Source organism: Hippoglossus hippoglossus, chromosome 1 (assembly GCF_009819705.1).
Source record: "Hippoglossus hippoglossus isolate fHipHip1 chromosome 1, fHipHip1.pri, whole genome shotgun sequence".
NCBI lineage: Eukaryota > Metazoa > Chordata > Actinopteri > Pleuronectiformes > Pleuronectidae > Hippoglossus > Hippoglossus hippoglossus.
The window spans coordinates 19,983,387-20,003,960 of NC_047151.1; the positions used below are offsets into that span (position 1 = coordinate 19,983,387).

The following is a 20,574-nucleotide window of genomic DNA, read 5'->3' on the forward strand; positions in this document are numbered from 1 at the left end:
TAAAGATGCATTCAGGGCTTCCACCAGGAAATAGCACAAGTGGAAATTTGCCCAGATCCTGAATTTAATCACTAAATAACAGCGTATATAACATATATAGCATTTGCTATATAAGATGCTTACTTGGCTCCTTTCCCTCCTTTTTAATATTTGATTTCTTAAAAATTATATTAACTTTAATGATGTTACACATGTGGCCTTTGCTAAAGGATAATCGAGTTCATACACTTTTACCAACTCATTAATCTGAGTGGCTTTGCTACAGTACGCTGAAAACACAGAGCTGTGCCGAGTATTAAAGTTGAGTTTGCAGGTAAGACTTGTTAAATATATCTATTGCACACATGTAGCTGTGATGAGTTTCCAATATACTGATTCAGCTTTAGAAGGCACTCAGGGAGAGCATACCTACACCAAGGCTAACGCTCCATCTCGCCCTGTGAGAAAAATACTAGATCCTCCCTTTTTGTCACGCCATGCCCCTGCACAATATAATGGAAATCTGTTCATTAGTGTTTGTATAATCCTGCTAAACAACAAACTCAGAAGAAAACATAACCTCCTCTGCCGAGGTAAATACTGCAGGGCTGCTGTATTGGATTACATTATAACCTCATCTTATCTACTTGGTTTCATGTTCACATTAACACGAAAGAAACGGTAAAGTACAGTAGATAAGTCTGCAAATCATTCACTGATTTACAGGCACCTGGTCAGTAACCATATCGCCTCTACCTCTGATATTATCACCATCTTGATCCTCCTGTCACGTTGATGCAAACCTTTAAAATCCCCTTCATAAACTGAGTCATGGTTCAACCCAGATATGAAGACTGATTTGTCAATGTGAAACTTGGGAAACAGGTTTCAGGTGCGATCGCCTGAGCCCGGGAGAAACTTCACATTTCACCTCTTCAGGGGAAATGCACATTCCTGTTATTTTATAACCACTGATTTGATTGGAAATTCTACACCTTTAAATTAGCTGATTGTTGAGTGCATCGTTCAATAATGGTGCTCAGCAACAACATACAGAAGTGGACCACAGGAAAAACATCATTTATATCTGGATTTAACAGAACCTGTTGCACAGGAAACAATAAAAAAAAACAGCTAATTGAATGACTGAGATCAGAGACTGTTACTTTTTGGGTCTGAAGTATAGTTTCTTGGTGAGCATTGAAGCAAAGCAAGGTACTTGCTTCTTCCCGATGGCGTTCCGGTCACTAGAGCTCCCAACGCTCCTCATTGACACTTTTCTGTTGACCAGCGTGAGAAGCTCTGTGAATTCGAGGGAATCCCCGAACTTCTGAAGCAGCTCACAGAGATCCTGGATATACCAGGATCCATTGATGGTCTCCCGGTGGGAATAGTAGCCTTAACAAAGGACACAGAAGAGGATGCTTACTGACTGGACAGAAATACAGTGACTTTAAAGCTGTTTCAGACACAAACTCTGGATGTTGTCCGGGTCAGACGTGTTCACAACAACAGGAAAATGTCCAAAACCTTATCACGAAAAGCTCTCAAATCTCTTTGTCTTTCCAAATTGACTTCTTCGATGGTGTCTTCTACGTGAGTGGCAACGCTTTTTCATCCTGAGATATTTTTATTCTTCCAGTTTCATGTCAGTCGCATTTTAGAAACATCGAAACAACATTTCCTGCTGTATTCTCACATGGGCTCACTCTGACATTTTCCAGATATTTTTCTAAGGGTTTGTCTGGCAGGAAAATGTCCTGAGCCACTGACTCAGATACTTGCGTTCTTTGTTATTTACGACACCTCTAATTCATTACGATATTTTTTCCACTTGTGCATCGTTCATTGTGTTAGAAACTTAATCAAAATGCCAACTAACCTGCTGTGAATTTGTATTTTCTTTTGATATTTTGACACAAATGTTCAGACTTCAGTGCATGTCTGAGGGCAGCTTTAGTGTGAATCCCCCCCCGCCCCAGAGCAGATTATGACTGTTAAACCCACAGCTCACCTTCAGCCACAGAATAGCACATGAGGAAATCAGCTCCAGCAGGGAGGGTGTAGACGGCGCTGGCATCCACCACCACCTCATTCGTCTTTATTTCACTGTCAACTGCATCGAAGGCCGTCACTGGGTCATCGTGCTTGTCTCCGCGGCACGCCTGGTGACACACACAGCCACGGTCACGTTTTAAGTTTGCGAAGATTTCAAAAATAAAGCTTGGTAATACTGCATGTTGTCATGTTCTTATATTAGTTACCTGCAGTATAAAGATCTTTGGTTTTCCTACAAGGCTCTTGCACTTGTCTCCTTTGAACATGGCTGTGATGTCCTGGATGGCGATCTTGCCGTCGAAGGTATAAACGTGGTTGTTCTCACCGTGGCTCAGGAAGATGAGCAAAAAGCAGTCTGCGTCTGAGTGATTGGCGCCGGCAGCTGGTGGGACGGACGGTAATTGTTAATTGTAGAACTGAATGAGACAACGAGTACTACAATACAGCAAGGAAACATGTCCGAATGAAAACTAGTAGTTTAGATAGTACTAGTAATAGTTAATTATTATACTACCTCATGAATATACACGAGTCATTGAGAGGCGATCGTGTGTGTTTACCTGAATTGATTATTTCTAAGACCTCCTCCTCTTTGTAGTTATCATAACTTTTCACGTCAAAGTCCAGAGCAATCAGCCTGAGGGAAGTGAAAACTGGTTTAGCAAGTGAGAAAAGACAAACACAAGAAGCACGGAAAACACTGGTAATTCAAGATGTTACCACAGACTCTTAAACGTAAAGCTGCAAAACAGGTGCAGACAGGTTGCTCTTAAGCACACAGTCATTCTAAACACAGTGCCCCCCCCCCCCCTGCAGCCAAGTGATACCTTCTCTCCAGGTTGTAGCGGTCAGCGTTAGTTCCGTGCCGGTCGTTTAAGCCCAGGCGCCAGAAGAAACGCTCCTGGTTGAAGATGAGCGCGAGGCCTCGTCGCTTGTTGGTCATCTTGTACTCCTCTGCAGGATCCAGAGCTAGAGAGCTGATTTCAAAATAAAGCAGTTGAGTATTACACGAGTACCGGACCGGAGTGAAGTGAGAATTTCATGACAGTGAACACACAGTAACAAACAGAAACCTTTATTTTACCTTCTGATAAAGGCATCTGTCTCCGTTAGGTTCTCCGTGCATGCTATAAGAAACATAACATATATGAATAGTCTACGTAACGAGGTAGAATACAAGTATAGTAACAAGACAAGTCTGGCTTTATACAGGGTTTCTACAGGTTTCAACGAGATAAATTAAAGACTTTATACGACCATAATGAATAAAAATTCGAGATCTATGTCAAGTACGACAGATATAAATGAATACCGGAGTCCGAGAATTATTTATACTCGAGTGGAGTGGAGTGAAGAAATACATTAACATAATCAAGACCTACCTCAACATATTTAAAACCTATGCAGACCCCTGCATAATATTTTAACATATCTACGACTTTTTATAAGGCTTGAAATTTTGATTATTGAATTTTAGACTTTTAAAGAACCTGCGGAAAGCCCTTTAATAGTTATTGTTGAAAATACATTACGCTCATTGAAATCATTTTCCATAATTTTTATGGCAGACCAGGTGATAAATAAAGTATTATAATTATATTTTATGTCACATCATTAGAAGTGATTTATGTGATGATGAGGATTTGCAGCGTCAAGGCTGTAAACTGTTTGCAGACAAATTTAAATATGTGTACAGATGATTTAAAGTAGTACTTTTTAGAACCTTTTATGTATAAATGTATACAACCTTAACAGATACGACACTACTCTTCATGTGATGATTCTATTTCTGAATGTTTGCTCTGTGTTATGTTTATATTTTATACTGCTATGGACCTGAGATAAAGCTAAACCAACTAACATAGGATGATTGAGCCTTTTTCAGGCTGAAGTGAAACTGCAGGTGCGTGTGGTGCTCCACTGCTGCTGGGGTTGGGGTCAAGCAGCCATTGTTCCGTCCTCAATGGCTGGATGACAGGTGGAGAAAGTTGGCAAAGACCAGAGGCCAAAAGTGACACCTCCACACACACCACCCTACAAATATGTAAACTGTGTGTGTGTGGAGGCAGCAGCTCGGGGGGGTGTTTGACAAATTAGAAGGTTTTTATCCCCCGTCTGTTTGATTCTTGGTTTGTTTGATTACGCAAAAGATTTGGTGCAGCTTGTTAGAATTTAAGTGGACTTTTGGGCCTCGGTGGACGTATGTGCTCTACTGAACGCCATCCTAGTGTTTTGATCTGCCTGTTAGCAGGATTGCAGAAAAACTACTGAACTGATTTCCATGGAATCTTTTGGGGATGGGTGGGGCATGACCCAAAGAAGAACCCGTTAAATTCTTGGTGTGGAACCAGTTCAACGGGAGGATCCCACATTCCTTTTCACTTTATTTAACATTGCGGGATAGGGTGTTTTTTCAAAAAATGTTCCCTGACTTCACAGAGAATAATTCATGCGCAAATTCATTATGTAGATCTAGATCTAGTGAATTTAAATTGTAGGGCCTCGGTGGAGGTATGGGCTCTACTGAGTGATTTATACAGAGTTGCCAGTTTATTAGGAACACCTAGCTAACACATACACACGCACAATAACACAATATACCTCCGCCTTCATGAAAGTAGCTTTTGTTACATTTGACATACAATTCATAAACTCAAGATAATCAAAGCAAAACAATCTACAAAGCAGGACAGTGACAGTGTTCACTCCAAACTTTGTTGATTCCTGTTAAGTTTCTAGATGACAGGAAACGAAAGTGATATCCTGACATATCTTGACATGTCCTGACATATCCTTCTGCTCCTTTTCATTAAAAATGTGAGATTATGTGTTTGCATTTAAATTGTTTTGTTTGGTCGATGAATAAAATAAACTTATATGAATAAATAAGTAAACATGCAGGAATAGTAAAGTCTGGGTTGCTGATTGATCTCACTGTTTGAATTGACTGTACTTTGACCTTATGGGTAATACAACCTGCTTTCTCCAAACATTTACCTGGGCTTGTTTCACTTTTGTTTGGTTAATTGAATGTGGACTTTACTCACCAGCCCTGTCTGTTGCGGTGTGGCTGTCTCTGGCAACAGTTCCTGGTTAGATGACACAAAACACCAATCACATGCTGACACTGAAATGGTTTGGATGACATTAGAAACCATTGTCGTGGCTTTGAAGACTCTGATCTAAGGCGTCGCGGCGTTTGCAGGAGAAACAAGTCGGGAAAATGCAAAGTATTCACTCGTGTATTTTTTAAATGTCTCAAACAAGAGTCCAGAGAGGACGTGTTTACTAAACGTGTAGAGGTGTTACCTTCCAGTGAGTCTCCCGACGACATGATCCCAGCTCCTCTCTCCTTCCTCCGACAGAAAAATGAAGTCCCTTCGCCAAAAGAAACACCGACGAGCCAAAGGTTTAGCCCCTCCCCCCACACGCGATATCATTGGCCGACGGAGACCACCGGAGAACGCGGTTGGCTCTCGCCTCCGTCACTCCAAGGCGGACGGCCGGGACTTCCGTGTTTGCCACATTGCGACGTGAAACTCAGGTAGAGCGATTTAATAAATCAATTAAAGTGACCAGATGAGCAGAGATTAACATCTAATCCAGACAACTGAACTTCAGACCTTGGTATTATGACGTGGAATCCAGTTTAATGCCCGTTCACCAGCCGAAGTGTGGAAGACAATTAAAAAAAAACAGTGAGTTTAAGACAAGATCTACAACTAATGACATTTTAGGATTTACTTCCTGTTCTATTCCTAATAATTATCAATTATCATTATCAATAATAATACAGATTAAGTTTAATTTGATTAAGATCACGTTCAATTTAAGTTTAACTTCTCTACGAAACATCAAAAACATGCCACATATATTTTGTTTTATTATTAAACAGTTCAAAAGAAAAATATTACTATTTTATTATGATTGTGGTTACTGTTATTTTACAAAATCTTTTATGACGAAGGAAAGTAGCAAATCCTCAGATTTCAGAGGCTGGACTTAATGTTTGGTATTTTTTAATAATTTTTTTGTGTGAAAAATACTGAAATGATTACTTAATTATTTTTAAAAAACAGCTGCTAATTATTTTTGGTTGAGCAACTTATTGGTTAAGCGACTGTTAAAAATCATTAAATCATCGATCATTAAAAATTACCTGGATAAGCATGGATCGATGAATTAACTAATATCTGATTAATTTTAGATCAGAGGCCTGGAACATTGGGGATCGTAAAGGTAGTTTTGCTAAAATTCCCAACATTTAAAAAACACTTTAACTTTAAATAAATGAAAGATAAATCCTGTTTAATTGTTCAGACCCCAAACTTTAAAACCATCTGTAATAACATGTGCTGTATAAAAGAAAAACAGTTTCTCCAAAAATGTCTATTAATGACTGTAGTACACAATACATTTATTTTAATGACATTTTAATCCAGTGCGTCTCCACAATGTTATCACATAGTGCGTTCCCCTTCATGCGATACTTTTTGATTTTATAAAAGTCAAAAACAAATACAAAATTGTTTTAGATGCTGTAGACACATTCTTTACTCACTTACCAATCACATGTTCCTATTAAGCCCATGGGTGATGTGGCTTGTTTTACATCATAACTTATTGAAAGTTTCCTGCACATAAAGTAAAGTGACGATAATTATAGGGGAAAATAAAGATATGGTGAGACCGTTAAATCAGTTTGTTGTGCTGAGTTGAAAATCAGTTGCTCATTCACAGAAACAAATGCTACATCTAAACCTCAGAAAACCTTATATATTATAATATTTCCTCTGTATTCTTACACCAACTCAAATCCTCCAGGTTAAACTGACTTAGCTTTGTTGGTCCTTCACATTCAAAACCCAGGAAAACCCACAAATATCTCAAAAGACAAAACACATCACACAGTTTTTAAAATATAAATAATTAACTGCACAGGAAATATATTAATTGACCACAAAGATAAAGTAGTGTAATTTCACATTTACTTGTCAAACAGAAGGGTGTTTTTCAAATTCAGACAAAAAAGGGGGCGGAGCAAGACTGTCCACACTCTGTCCCTGAGAAAATCTTCGAGTGTGAACCAGAAGGATATTGCTGGGGTCCCCCTCTCGGAGTTGTGCTTCTGAACCAGTCTTTTACAATCCTGTTTCTGTGGCGGTGTCACAGTTCCTTCTTCATTTCATACTGACACACACAGGAGTCTTTCTGGCTGTCCAGGTAGGGTTTACATCCCAGGTGCATCACGGCATCGAACAGCAGATTCACCGTCGTCTCACAAGCTGCCGAAGTGGAGAGAAACAACGATGAAGGAGCGACGAGGAGAACAGGAGCATAAACACACGCACTGGGCGTCGAATACAGATTTTATTCTAGTTTATTGTAGATTAAGATTTGCCAAAGAACTATCTTCATTGAAAGCTAAATCAGATTTGCTAGATCAAATTTGGATTCTCAAATATAGATCTTGAGGCATTTTCAAAACCTTAATCCTGATCAGAATAATCCAGATGATTTAATCCAGTGTTTAAAACAAACGATTGGCAGGATGTCGCTGATTTCAGTCTAGATTTTAGGAGTAACTGCCAACCAGACTGTGATCAGTGTAATTCAGATGACAGATACCTGTGTCCAGATATGCAGGGTTTAAAATAAAGCCCTCTATTGCCCCCTGCTGGACAAAAAAATAAATTTCAACAGTTTGTACACTTGACCAGCATAAGCACACGTAAAATAAAATCTGTAACTTTCCACAATTACTCATAAACGTACTTATGTGTACATTGATTTTATAACGTGTAAATGTCAAACATGGTAATAAGTTCTGCATCTACAGAATCTTAATATCCAGTGGTGATTAAAAAGATGGTTGTGCGGACTAGTTGCAAACACTGATACAGTACAGAGCTCTTTAAAAACTAAAAAAAACTAAAAACATCTCATAATCACCATCAGAAATTGAAATAAGTAAAATAAATAAAAATGAATCGTTTGTAGGTCTGTAGGTCTAAATATGGAATTAGGTCACATGACGGTGCCTCAGCCTCTCACCTTGGACACTCTGCTCCAGTCCCAGAGTTTTTTGCACGTTCCTGCAGATGGTCTCCAGACAGTCCTGGAACTGCTCATCGCAGTCGTGCTTCTCTTGGCCGCATGTGTCGTAGCAGCGGTCATGCTTGTTACAGCATTTTGTCATGGACGGGATGCCTATGTCAAACTGGAAACAACAGCTCGGTTACTCTTTGAATTTATTTAGTGTGTTTTCAACCTGGTTCAGTTCAAAAAATGAAACTCAGGAGCTCATCAAGAGCTTCAGAGACATCGAGAACATAGAGTCCTGAAACAGACTGTTTCATATTTCCTTACACTTAAGTATTATTATCCTTACACTTAAGTACTGCATGTTACTTATTATTACTTACTGATACCTATTTTGCAAATTTCCCCATTGTGTGACTAATAAAGAATTATTTGATCTTAAATGCACATGTTCTCTGTATCGTTCAATTTGTAAAATAAAAGATTGTCATATCTGCAGACATGAAAGCAGATACACATGCATCTGTGAAAGGGCCCACTTTTGTGTTGCAGCAGACGCACAAACAACACACTACCTTGAATCCAAAGAGCGGGGAGCCACATCCGTTGGGTGGCGGCGGCTTGTACCCAGGACGAGGCACCGGCTTGTAACCTGTGAGTCAGGAGCAAAGGTGAAGACGCTTTCTCTGCCACTGACAGTTATCTTGTTGTCAGAGATAAACACGTCAGGTACAGACAGTTGAATGTCTAACTGTGACACTCAAGGGAGGTAGCACGTGTATCCTATAGCTCCCAATGGATAAATTAACTCAAATGTAATAAATATGTCTCTTTATAATGATAAAAACTTATTTATTATTGAATTAACAGGTTATGAAAAACACAGGTGAATAATATCTCCAGCTGTGATTCATGACGTGTGACACAAAGTCACTGTTAATGTTCTTAAAGGTCCAGTGTGTAAGATTTAGGTGAAAGGGTTCTATTGGCAGAAAATGAATATGAAATAATCCTAGTGTTTCATCTTAATTGTACAAATAGTTGTTTTCTTTACCCTAGAATGGGCCCTTTATATTTAAATACTTTATATTTACATCAGGAGCGGGTCCTATCTACGGAGGCCGCCATGTTTTTTTACAGGAGCCCAAACTAGACAAACTAAACACCTTTTGAGTTTTTGTGACAACTGAAGTCTACCACAGGTTGTCTCTCATGCAACTCCACCACTAGATGTCACTCACTTCTACACCCTGAACCTTTAACAACAGCTAGGTTTTATAAATCACAGTTTTTCAGAGTAAGACAGAAGCTGGTTTACCATCACTACACCTGTAATGACACAGCCCGTCGTCTCCTCCGAACAGGTCCAGCGCTGCGTTCAGGTACGTGTCGATCTTGTGAATCCCGTTGCGGATGGTTTTCAGGGTGGCCCTCCAGTCCGGAGTCTCCGGCTCCTGCTTCCAGGCGAACACACGTGGGAACCCCCCGCAGCAGAGCAGCCCCAGCAGGACAACATGGCCCAGGCCCCTGTGGCACAACATGGTCCCCGTCACGTCCAGCTCACAGACCCGAACCCGACACGTTGGCTCGACTTCACGTTGTTTATTTGTCGGTGATTTGTCTCCGCGTCATCTCAAGTTCGACTTCAGCTTGTTTTCATGTCACCTCGGCTCGGAGTGATCTCACCTGACGCGGCCGGGGGGGTTGACGTTTCCGGGTTTGACGCTGTCACGTGACCGCTGATAGGCCAATGGAGAAGACGTCAGCGGTTGCGACGTCAGCAAATAAATGACGACTTTATCTTAACATTCTGAGTCGATGACGTAATAACTTCTGATAGAAATGTTATTAACTGCCTACCTCTCTGTACTATTCTTCTTCTTCTTCTTCTTCTTCTTCTTATTATTATTATTAGTAGTAGTAGTGGTATTACTGTTATAATTAGTTTCATTAGGTCTATGTTTTGTTTTCAGTTTACTTTAATTTTTCATCATTTATTTATCTAGATTCTTTACACATTTACTTTATTGTGATATCTACATGTCATATCTAAAATATCTACATGTCTGTGATATTTTAATCAATTAATATAATTATATATTTTATTTGTATTTATTAACCACTGTTTTTGTTATTACAGTTAGTTTATTATGGTCTTCTATTTATCTTTTAATTATAGTTAATATATACATATGTGCAAGTCTATTGCCATCAGACCTGAGAATATGCCTAGAATATATTTTATATTTATCCTATATGTTTTCGTTTGTAAGTGAAACTGTTAAATAAAGATAAAAAAAATATTCAGATAGTTAAAATATTTATTAAGAGGTGTACAAAAATTACACTTGTTTTAATAGTTATAATCAATCAATATTCTGATCGCTTATAATTCTATAATTGTCTAAATATTATGAAACTGTTCCCCGAAGCCCAACCCCCTGTTATCAACTGTTTATCTAAGGGTCCGAAAGTCAAATGTTTTCAGTTTATCATCATATATGAGAAAGAAATGCATCAAAATCACCATATTTGAAGAAGCTGTAATAAATAAAATTCATCATAAATTGCTAATTCATATTCTGTCGACAAACTAATCGATAATTGACATGTCATTGCAGCTTTATTTTGTAGTATAGAAATAGACCACAGTCTACTGAAATGATCTGTCACAAAAATCTCTTGACGCATTTTTCACCACTTGATAAACTCCAAGTAAGAAAAGAAATGATGAACTGAGGCTTTTACAACTGAATCAGAGAAACAAATACATCCAGTCTATGGTAATAATTTTACTTTATTTAAATGGTTAGGCGAGCATTAAAGAAAAACCCTTTTCTTCTATAGTTACTGAAATAACTGCATAAATTTCAAACATTCCAAAATGAAAATATACAACCATTTATGAACAACAGTTTCAGTGTCCTTCTGTGATAAGTCCCAACCATCTTCACATTGTCAAGCAGTCAACATAAAAAAGTTTTCAAGTGGCAAAAATCATACATAGCTCCTCATAATCCACCGATCTCCATCCGCACCTTGAATTAAGGAAGCTAAAAGATGCATTCAGTGTTCTTTATTTTCTTCTTTTGTTTCTGGGTTCTTCACAAGTGGACTTTCTCCGGAGGACAACACCAGCTGACGTACCTATAAAGTCTCCCATCTTATATTTATGTCACGCAGATGATGATGATGAAAGCTGTTGGTTGATCTTATAGACAGTGATTTTCTTATGAGTCACTACTCGAAGCTCATGCCTTTACACAATCAAGAGTCCTTGTCCTTCTTGTTTCCAGGAAAACACGAGAAAATGGTGAGTAAACAAAAGAATGTGTCTGGAGCGTTCTACGGTGGGTGTGTAGACTGGTTCATGAAGTCGTAACAAGGTGATTCCTGGGTCGGGCTGGAGTGATGAAGAAGGGTAGTTGGTGGAGGATACGAGGAGATCAACATTTTTAAATTTCTGACAACAGAGCTAAATTATATTAAGATTTTGCTCCTAGTGTAAAGACTCTTCCTTAAAAAAACATGAACATACACATCTATTCATATACATTTACATGACCTAAAAGCGTCCAGCTCATCCTCCTCTGAATAGGCTATTTAGTCTGTCCAGCTCCTTGCAGTTATCCATGGTCAGGAGCTCTGCCTTCTTGCGCATGCGGTCATCCCTGTACACCTTGGCAGCGTACAGCAGGTCTGTTTCTGGATGAGGCCACAAGGAAAACAACATGAGTGGTACGACAAAAGAGACACTGTTAGTGATGCCATTAGTGAATTCAGAAAGTTACTTCTGAGCGTGTGTTTAACCACTCACTTGTCTGTCTCTCCTTCCAACAGTTATTTCTGACATTAGCTACGTAATCCTCCTCCACATTTTTCTCGATCTGGTGCAGCGCCGAGCCTTTAAACTCAGACTTGAAATCTTTAGAGACATAATAGTCGACACGCAGGTTTTCTGTCTGTCGCTTTAAGGTCTGACCCGTGGACCTGGAAGAGATGGGGGGGACGAGGTGTGAAAATGTAAGTATTTCTAACATCCTGTTCTGTAAATTACAGATCATATTTTCGACAAAAAAACCCAGAAAAGAGCATTTAATTGGGTACAATGAATGCAAATGTGAAAGAAAAGTTAAATAGAGGTAGGATAAGAACCTCTGAAGAGTGCATGACACATGGTCCTGTTGAGACCTGGTATTAACATCCATCCTAAGAGATCTGATCACAAGTAGCTGAGATCAGATCTCTCAGGACGGATGTTAATATCAGGTCTAAACAGGGTCAAAGTTTGCTGAAGACAGATGTCTGCACATAAATATGTTAAAAAGGTAAAAATAAGATAAAATAATTTGTGTGTTTCAAATCTGGAAGGTGAACCATTAATGAAATGATTGTTGTAATCAATTCTTAAGATCGGACAAGTGAATTTCACTTATAGGATTTGGGAATTTCAGCCTACAGTTGCAGGCATCAGTAAACAACTAACTCTGTGTGTGTGTGTGTGTGTGTGTGTGTGTGTGTGTGTGTGTGTGTGTGTGTGTGTGTGTGTGTGTGTGTGTGTGTGTGTGTGTGTGTGTGTGTGTGTGTACACTTACGGTCTAGAATAGAGGCTGTAAGGTTGAGGGGAAACCATCATCTGGCTCAGTATCGATACTAATATCAGCACCACAATGGGCATCAACTGGATAAACATTGAGAAACCACCCTGGAGACAAACACAGTCCTTCATTTTCAAGCACAGGCAATATATAGTGAAATTAATGTAGCTTTGCAGAGTTGTGTTATTTTTGTGTAGTATTACACGTGTGCTAATAACAATGCATGTATTTCTTAAAACATTCGAGATACAAGGACTGAAACCATCTACGCACATCTCCTCTTTCTTCTGTTCTCTCTTGTCGGTTATCTGTCTGTTGGCTGAAGGTCGTTCTGCCGTTGGTGAAGGTGTGTGTACTTGCTGCAGATAGAAATAATATTAATAAATAATACTGTACAAAAACAAGTTTACAGGATACGTCAACTTTATGTTCATGCTGGACACATTAGGCCAGGAGTGTAATCAGGGTAAACAAATTAGAACCGAACCGAATCTTAACGAAACAGAACACATTTATCAGTTTGATGTCAAACCAATTCTCAGAACCACGAGTGGTGGCAAAATGTAGCCTTATTGCCTAGGGCACTAGACTAGAGGTACTAGATCCTGTTAGTCACAAATTAAGCTCTACAGAGAGCTGCATTCAAGTGCTTTTGTCATGCGTGGCCATATAAAAAGGAGTCCATTCATTTTTCCTTCTAAGTGTAGGTAGGGTGTGCACCAATAAAAGTGCAAAAAGTACTGAATTGATAACATGGCATCAAAAAGAATGATGATTCTCAGGGTCAAATTATTTATATAGTTAAAGGAAAAACAGCAAAAAGGTAATAACAATAAGTGGAAATGATGAGTTATGAAGCCCTTTATGTGTTCGAGCACTTACAAGAAGGGAAACCTCCTCCGAAGAACATGTTGAAGAGGTCCTCAGGAGTGATGTCGGCCTCAAAGCCCCTGTGGAAGTCGAAGCCTGCTCCGTGTGAGTGACCCGGGCTGCTTGGCTCCTCCCCTCCCGTCACGTCATACTGCCGTCGTTTGTCCGGGTTGCTCAGCACTGCATACGCATTACCAATCTCTGGAGGACAACATGGTTAAGATATAAATTCTTAGATAATGAAAGGACTAGGTCACATAGTCACATGTATACACTAACAAGGTTTTTAACCGGTCATGAAAATCTGTCTCTCTAGTGTTTTACAGGTGATGACGTCTTAGGTCCACAAAATAGTAGAAACTTTACTAGAATAGACAGCTGTGAGTCAGGGGTCAAATCTATACTAAACTAGCTGACTCATTTTACATCACATACAGTATTTTCAATATCACATGCCAAAGATGCACCACTGCACCCACTTTTGAAGGCCTCTGTTGCTCCGGGTGCATGATTTTTGTCCGGATGGAACTTTAGCGCTAATTTCCTGTAGGCTTTCTTTAGCTCATCCTCACTGGCTTCTTTAGTGGCGCCGAGCACTTCATAGTAGTCCTTACACCGCTTTATTCTGAAAGAGAGAGACAGGAAATGTGAAAATAGAGGACTGTGGATTATATTTGAAATGTAGGTGCTCTCGTTGTTCTCTCTTTCTTTCTCCCTTTCTAAACAACAGTGTCAGTCAAAGAAACATGTTGATGGTTCTGATTGTACTCACAAAGACTCAAGAGACATTAAAACATATTTCCCAGAGAAAGATAGTTCACAGCATGACCAAGCTTTATATCCCCTGTGGTTTACTGAGTTTCTACACTCAGAGATGACACTAAACATTTAGAAAAGCTGTTTGTCATGTAAATGTTGCACTGCTGCATTTTTAAAGACCCAGAGATCATCAGACATAAAAAATATTTTTGTTTGAATTTGGACACAATTTCATGGGAATTCTCCGACACAATATAAGGATATGACCAAATATTGCAAAAGTTTAAAGTTATTACCAATCACAAAATAATGACAGCAGTAGGATGACTGATGAAGTCACAGGAGACTCTAATGAAAAAACAATAATTAACAAGTCTGTTTCTGTTGTTGTTTTTAATAAAGACATGATGCAATTTGTAACCCACTGAGTATTCCTCTGAGGACTTCCTTTAACACACCAGGGAAAGGTTCACTGACTAGGTTTAATAATAATTCACCGGCAGGACTGCGTAACAACCAGGAACATGTTCATCTTAGAGACAAACACAAATTGCTTCAGACACTCTTGTTACCATCAGCAATTTTCTGATGATGTAACTAGAGGGTATATGTGGGTGATATGCAGCAACTGCATTACACGTTCTAATTCTGGTCTAAAATTAGAGCATGTAGTGGTTACCTGCTATCTCGTTCACACCACTAAATGTCTGTAACTCCCCTCGTGGGCAACACACAACATTCCCATAGCAATAGCTGTGTGCAAAACACTGCAGCGACGACAGTGTCCTCCTTAAGCCCCAGATGAAAGGTTTAGTTGAGTGTGATAGAAACAGTGCTGCTTTCACAGGGCAGCAAAATGGCCGACTAAAGTGTAACAGACTCCAGTACCAATTATGCTGCGCTCAGACATGCACTGAACTCGGGACATTTACCCGAATGTATCCGGAGGGGCTCTGTGTGGGAACGCAAAGGTCCCGAACTCCCAAGTCAGTTGCTACTGACATTTTCTTGCCATAAAATGTGAGAGTACAGCAGGAAAATGTCCGAAGAACATGCAACGGAAAAAAGACAAAAAGAATACAAATGTCTTATGATGAAAAAGAGGAGCCATACATGTAGAAGAGACGCAGACCAAGATGTCAGCTTGGACAGACAATGAGATTCGAGAGCTTTTAGTGATACGAGCTGATCTTATCAGCAGGATTTATATATCATGTCCTGCCTCGTGCATGATAAACCCTGATGCCACGCCTGAATGGCCTGGACACGTTCCTGTTGTTGCGTCTTACTGTTTTCTTCATATGTTAAATGCAAACTGTCTGGACCCAATTTTCCAGACATTCTCGAGAGTTCACGTGTGAAAACAGCTTTATTGTGACTGAACTACATCATGAAAAGGGAGGACGTAGTAAACGCTTGAATTCTTACCTATGCACACCTTCCACCTGGTCTTTGGTGAAGCCTTTAGATGAATCACTTCCACCAGATTCATGGCCTTCCCTCTCTGGCCGGCCGCCGGTGCTTTCTGAGCTTTCTGCTGGTCTCCTTCTGTATGCGCCATTACCCGCCGAGCTCCCATTCTTCGTTAATGCATCCAACAAAGCTGAAGAAGAGAGGAAGAAGCATGAGATGAAGATTAATAGCAAATCATTATGTTCAGTGTCTTATAAAGTACATGTCCAACAACTTCCTAAAGAAAAACCTGCCATATAAATTTACATCTGGAATAACCTTAACACTGCAGTAAGACTTCATCTAAGAACTCTCACTTTGATGCCACCGGGCACTTTGCTGGTTGAAAAAATGTCAGTACAGGAGGTTCGATGACAAATGTTCATGTTAGATGCGATTCTGGGTTTTACAAACCAAAATTCAAAGCAATTCTAATACATCTCTCTAAATAAAATAGTAAGCACAGCTTTACTCAGGAAAATACAAAGTCCAAGTATTCACAGTTAAGATTTTCAAGTAGTAACTTTTTTGCGATAAGCTCCGGCTGGAACATCCAGACCTATAAATCTCGTAATTTTAAGCTTTATCAATAAAAGAAAAAAGATCCGAGCCAAGAAAATAACCAGCAAAATCAATTTGGGAAAATTTGTACAAATAAGTGTGAGGGAGGCCCTGGCTCTAGTCACCCAATGGGGAAACTTGTGAATACAGAGTGGGAAAGAATAACAAACCAAGAGGTCACAGAGTTTAGTTTATTCTAAAACTTAGCATCAGTCACCAGCTCCAGGTCACTGTGAATGAACGGCATGATATTTTTCAGCGGGCCATCCTGTGCAAACTGCTGACTACAAATCATTCATCATCTTCAACAGGATATCAATGATTAGCCGGTTAACATGTTAACATGTGGATTCAAACCTAACTTTATGGTGAATGGTCAACTGACTGCATTTATATCCCAGTTTTTTTAGTCTTGGCGACCACTTCACACTACAAGTCTCATTCACTAATTCAGACAGCACATCTATATGCTGCACTTCTTTATCACACACCATTCACCCTCACAGAGAAGCAGTCAGTGGCAATCTAAGGTTTGGTGTCTTGGGCATGCGGATCGAACCACCGATGGTTAGTGGACGGCCCACTTTAACTCCTGAGCCACAGCCACGCTAATGGCAACTCCTAAGTAGAGCTTTCTAATTTTTTGTTCCAGTCAATGACTAAAAGGGTGAATACAGGAGGTTGTTGATACATATATATTTAATATGATATCCCTGGTCGTATACTGTATCATATACACTCTTCTTGATGCTCTATCTTTATATATTTTTGACAGACCTCCCTCTTTAATGTGAGCAAATCCACAGTAAAGCATAAGGGGGTTAACTGAGGCAGTTGGTAACCAGCTTACTGACAGTTTGACATACAGGAAAGCACTGCGTAACAGGTGGGTCGTCCCCGTGTAGCTGCTGTGCCGCCTTGAACTGCCTGTAAACCATCAGTGGATGTAATACACCACCATGTCACCCACAGCCAGACCTATCTACACTTTACATTCAGCTGTTTCAGTGCATATGTAAACCAGAAACCTTGTCAGGCCTTCTCAGTGGATGAAAACATCCCACAACAGGAGATACAGACACACATATTGTCTGACCCTTAACACCCCTCCTAGGTGATGCACTGTTTAACACCTTTGGTTTCTCTTTTATACAACATCTTTTGGTACTGGACATGACTTGTTACTGGACTGCACAATCTTGTGATGTGAATTGCTTTACATTTCAATGCTCATCCTGTGGTGTGTGTGCATGGGACCTGTCAACACGAACACGCCACAACTCAATCTCTCTCCTTTGGCTGCAATTTCTCCTGTCCCTGGTCTGCCCCTGGTCTGCCCCTGGTCTCTTGGAAGCCAATCAGGTTCATAATTATAACGTATATGTCGTATTATATGTATATAGATTTTTAACCTCTTCACTCTCAAAACTGCCATTGAGATCAATATTTGTTCAATGTAAACGCCATCTAATTTGTCCGGTTTATCGGTTTCAGATGAGGGAAGCACATTTCTCTCACAAAAAGAAAAAGTCAGATTAGTACAAATATAAGTATAATTTTGTGGGAAATCTAGTTTCAGCATCATTTTCCTAAACAAGCATTCACTTGCTAGCTATAAGCTGCTAGTAAACGCAGACACTAACAGTTCAAACTGAGGGTGCAGGCAAATATCTAGGTTGACGTGTAGTACAATGGTGCATCTCACTATTTTCCACCTCAACGGACAAGGTATGATGCAACAACCGATGAGCTGTAGATCCTCATCGTGGCGAAATGAGTGATTAACTCATTAACCATGTCACCAGGCTGCCAGACTGTCACTACGTCTGCCTATGATTATCTTTATTTCACTTTATCTTGTATTTTAAGTTATACTCTTGCCCTGTTTTCACTTTTTTTTTTTTTTATTCACTCACATCTGCTGTACTGTAATTTTCACAGGCTATGTTAGTCCAATGCACAACTTTGTACAGCTTCAGTTATTCATCTTTAAATCTGAATTTATATCTGGCTTCAAACACTTGTGTCTTTAAACCACCTTATACTTGAAACATCTCTACTGTCACTGTCTCCAGGAGCACATACTTCCTTACAGTGACATCTTTAATAGTAGTTCTGGTGGCTGGCCTTTCATCTCACTGCAGGGAACTTCTTCTCGACTCATAAGATAAGAAGTCCTTTATTAGTCCCGCAATGGGGACATTTGCAATGTTACAGCGGCAGAAGACAACACATTAGTAGCATGCAGCACTTGGATGAAGGAATATAAGGAAATAGAAATATACAACCTTTTAATATTCCCATGCTCTTGTGTTTGACTGTTCTGTGTGATACTGGATGCCTACGTCTCCCTCTGGATCAGTAAAGCATCCATCTATCTCACAATAACACAACATACTGAATATTAAAGAGCCTTTTGTGAGTCCCACCACAGACATCTGTGAGTCCTGGATTAACCCATCACATGGAGGCTCTCTCCGGGTCATTCAATTTAAAGATTGGCACCTGACTCGGTTGATCCCCCCCACCCCCCTCATCCTACATCCACCCCCGGGCTCCACAGGCCTGCTCTGCCCTCACCTGTACACCGAGCCTGCACAGCACCCGGCCTCTCCACTGCACCGTTACCAGGAACCAGCGAGTTAAAATGTAAGCTAGTCAAAGGTCAACCACTCTTCAAGATGCTAACACAAGCAGCGGCTAGCGTTAGCACTGCTAGAATTTGGTCTGACGCGAGCGTAGCCAACTATTTTTTTACCTCTTGCCCTAAAGAAGCATTATTGTGCGTCACTATTAAACACTCTCGTCGCCATATTCACTGACATTCACCTTTTGTAATGTCGGTGTACTGAGAGCAACGCTTTAGCTAGGTTAGCTAGCACAACACCGGAGGCCTCCCACTGAGCCCGGTGTGTGGCTCCGTTTCCTGTTTCCACGCCACAGTTCATTAGTAACTCGTGTTGACAGGTGAACACAGTATTTTGTTACTGCCACACAACGGACAGCCGCGGTTCTGGTGCGAGCCGAACCCGTCATGTTCACCGACGTTAGCTGCGTGCTAACACCTGGTGTTACTGACACTACATGCGGGAGCTGGGTTAGCTCTGTACCTTTGGCTCTGTCGGTCGGGAACAGCCTCTGCGCTTTGTTTAGAAACTTCACCGCCTGCTCCTTGTCTCCAGCTTCCAGGGCTGTGGTCGCTATGTTTAAACATCTCTCTGCCTCGTCTCTGTTCCCTTCCATCTTCTCTCTCCTCTTCCTCCTCCTCCTCCTCCTCCCCCGGCGGAGTCAGCTGATCGGCTCACACTCACTCACACACACCACGTGGTCTCCAGCAGCACTGACAGCTGTGTCACAGAAACCTGAAGGACTTCCCTGCACCATTACACCTTCATTTTATTCCCTGGTTCATGATCTTTAAAGATTGTTTTAATAAATGATTTTAGATCCATGTTAAATTGTCAGTAGTGTAAGATATTTCACTTTAAAGGGACAGTTCACCCCAAAATGAAAATGAACTCATCATCTACCCACCACTATGCAGATGGAGGAGGTGGGTGAAGTGTTTGAGTCCACAAAACATTTCTGGAGTTTCAGGGCTAAACAGTGTTGCAGTCAAATCCAATACAATTGAAGTAAATGGTGACCACTTCTTCAAACGTAAAATAAAAACAACAGAAAATAACATAAAATGCCTCCATACTGCTCCTGTGGTGTCATCCAAGTGTCCGTAAGCCCCGACACTCATATTCGAATGTGAAATATGTTTTGGTACCAGCTTCTCAGATGAGATTATTTGCTAGTTTCACAGTTTTCTATTCAAGTTTCGAGTTGGTTCATTCATTTGTGATGTAGTTTGGACTTTTTCTCAGTGCAACACAGCCATTTTAATATACCAGCTTGGGTTTAAGGGGAAAACTACATTTTTATACATAAAACAAATCAATCAAATCAAATCAGTTATTGGAAAAATGTATGTATTGATAATTTCAAAAAATGTTGGGGTACAGTTGTGATTCTTTTTTTATTCAACAGTACTACATTACTCTAAATTTTCTATTATTTATTTACTGTAATTTATTCAATCACTTCACAACCAAAAATATAAACTACAACATTAAAAGTTTTAAAACTAGATTGTGACACAGGGTCCCTCCTCAAGACCAAGGGAAGATCTTCTAATGCAAATTATATAGACAAAAACTGAACACTGTAAAGGTACAGGTCTTTCAGGGCCACTGGACATTAGCCCACT

General features: G+C 40.0%; 3 protein-coding genes across 3 annotated transcripts; all 3 read right to left on the reverse strand.

Annotated features, from left to right (window-relative positions):
* Positions 1-408: 408 nt before the first annotated feature.
* Positions 409-5,446, reverse strand: LOC117768859 (caspase-6-like). Its single transcript, XM_034597311.1, has 8 exons — positions 5,347-5,446; positions 5,085-5,126; positions 3,122-3,164; positions 2,865-3,014; positions 2,598-2,674; positions 2,244-2,419; positions 1,994-2,144; positions 409-1,377 (listed from the first exon to the last, which is right to left on the reverse strand). The coding sequence occupies exons 1-8, from the start codon at positions 5,369-5,371 to the stop codon at positions 1,142-1,144; spliced, it is 900 nt and encodes a 299-aa protein (XP_034453202.1). The 5' UTR covers positions 5,372-5,446; the 3' UTR covers positions 409-1,141.
* A 1,157-nt stretch (positions 5,447-6,603) lies between these two features.
* On the reverse strand, positions 6,604-9,817 carry pla2g12a (phospholipase A2, group XIIA). Its single transcript, XM_034588234.1, has 4 exons — positions 9,398-9,817; positions 8,655-8,731; positions 8,092-8,257; positions 6,604-7,322 (listed from the first exon to the last, which is right to left on the reverse strand). The coding sequence occupies exons 1-4, from the start codon at positions 9,618-9,620 to the stop codon at positions 7,204-7,206; spliced, it is 585 nt and encodes a 194-aa protein (XP_034444125.1). The 5' UTR covers positions 9,621-9,817; the 3' UTR covers positions 6,604-7,203.
* A 1,034-nt stretch (positions 9,818-10,851) lies between these two features.
* dnajb14 (DnaJ heat shock protein family (Hsp40) member B14) lies at positions 10,852-19,622 on the reverse strand. The gene is made up of 8 exons (XM_034588221.1): positions 19,430-19,622; positions 15,735-15,909; positions 14,027-14,172; positions 13,560-13,748; positions 12,951-13,036; positions 12,675-12,784; positions 11,897-12,069; positions 10,852-11,784 (listed from the first exon to the last, which is right to left on the reverse strand). The coding sequence occupies exons 1-8, from the start codon at positions 19,560-19,562 to the stop codon at positions 11,660-11,662; spliced, it is 1,137 nt and encodes a 378-aa protein (XP_034444112.1). The 5' UTR covers positions 19,563-19,622; the 3' UTR covers positions 10,852-11,659.
* Between the last annotated feature and the right edge of the window lie 952 nt (positions 19,623-20,574).

Excerpts from the sequence above, each read along its gene's own strand:
- LOC117768859 (XM_034597311.1), bottom strand. The coding sequence starts at position 5,371 with ATGTCGTCGGGAGACTCACTGGAAG. Across the intron at positions 2,145-2,243 it reads CAAAGATCTTTATACTGCAG|GCGTGCCGCGGAGACAAGCA; the intron begins GTAACTAATATA and ends GTGTGTCACCAG. Across the intron at positions 1,378-1,993 it reads GTGCTATTCTGTGGCTGAAG|GCTACTATTCCCACCGGGAG; the intron begins GTGAGCTGTGGG and ends TCCTTTGTTAAG.
- pla2g12a (XM_034588234.1), bottom strand. The coding sequence starts at position 9,620 with ATGTTGTGCCACAGGGGCCTGGGCCATGTTGTCCTGCTGGGGCTGCTC. Across the intron at positions 8,258-8,654 it reads CCCCGCTCTTTGGATTCAAG|TTTGACATAGGCATCCCGTC; the intron begins GTAGTGTGTTGT and ends TGTTGTTTCCAG. Across the intron at positions 7,323-8,091 it reads ACTGGAGCAGAGTGTCCAAG|CTTGTGAGACGACGGTGAAT; the intron begins GTGAGAGGCTGA and ends CCACTTCGGCAG.
- dnajb14 (XM_034588221.1), bottom strand. The coding sequence starts at position 19,562 with ATGGAAGGGAACAGAGACGAGGCAGAGAGATGTTTAAACATAGCGACC. Across the intron at positions 12,785-12,950 it reads GAACAGAAGAAAGAGGAGAT|GGTGGTTTCTCAATGTTTAT; the intron begins GTGCGTAGATGG and ends GTTTGTCTCCAG. Across the intron at positions 12,070-12,674 it reads TACAGCCTCTATTCTAGACC|GTCCACGGGTCAGACCTTAA; the intron begins GTAAGTGTACAC and ends CATCTCTTCCAG.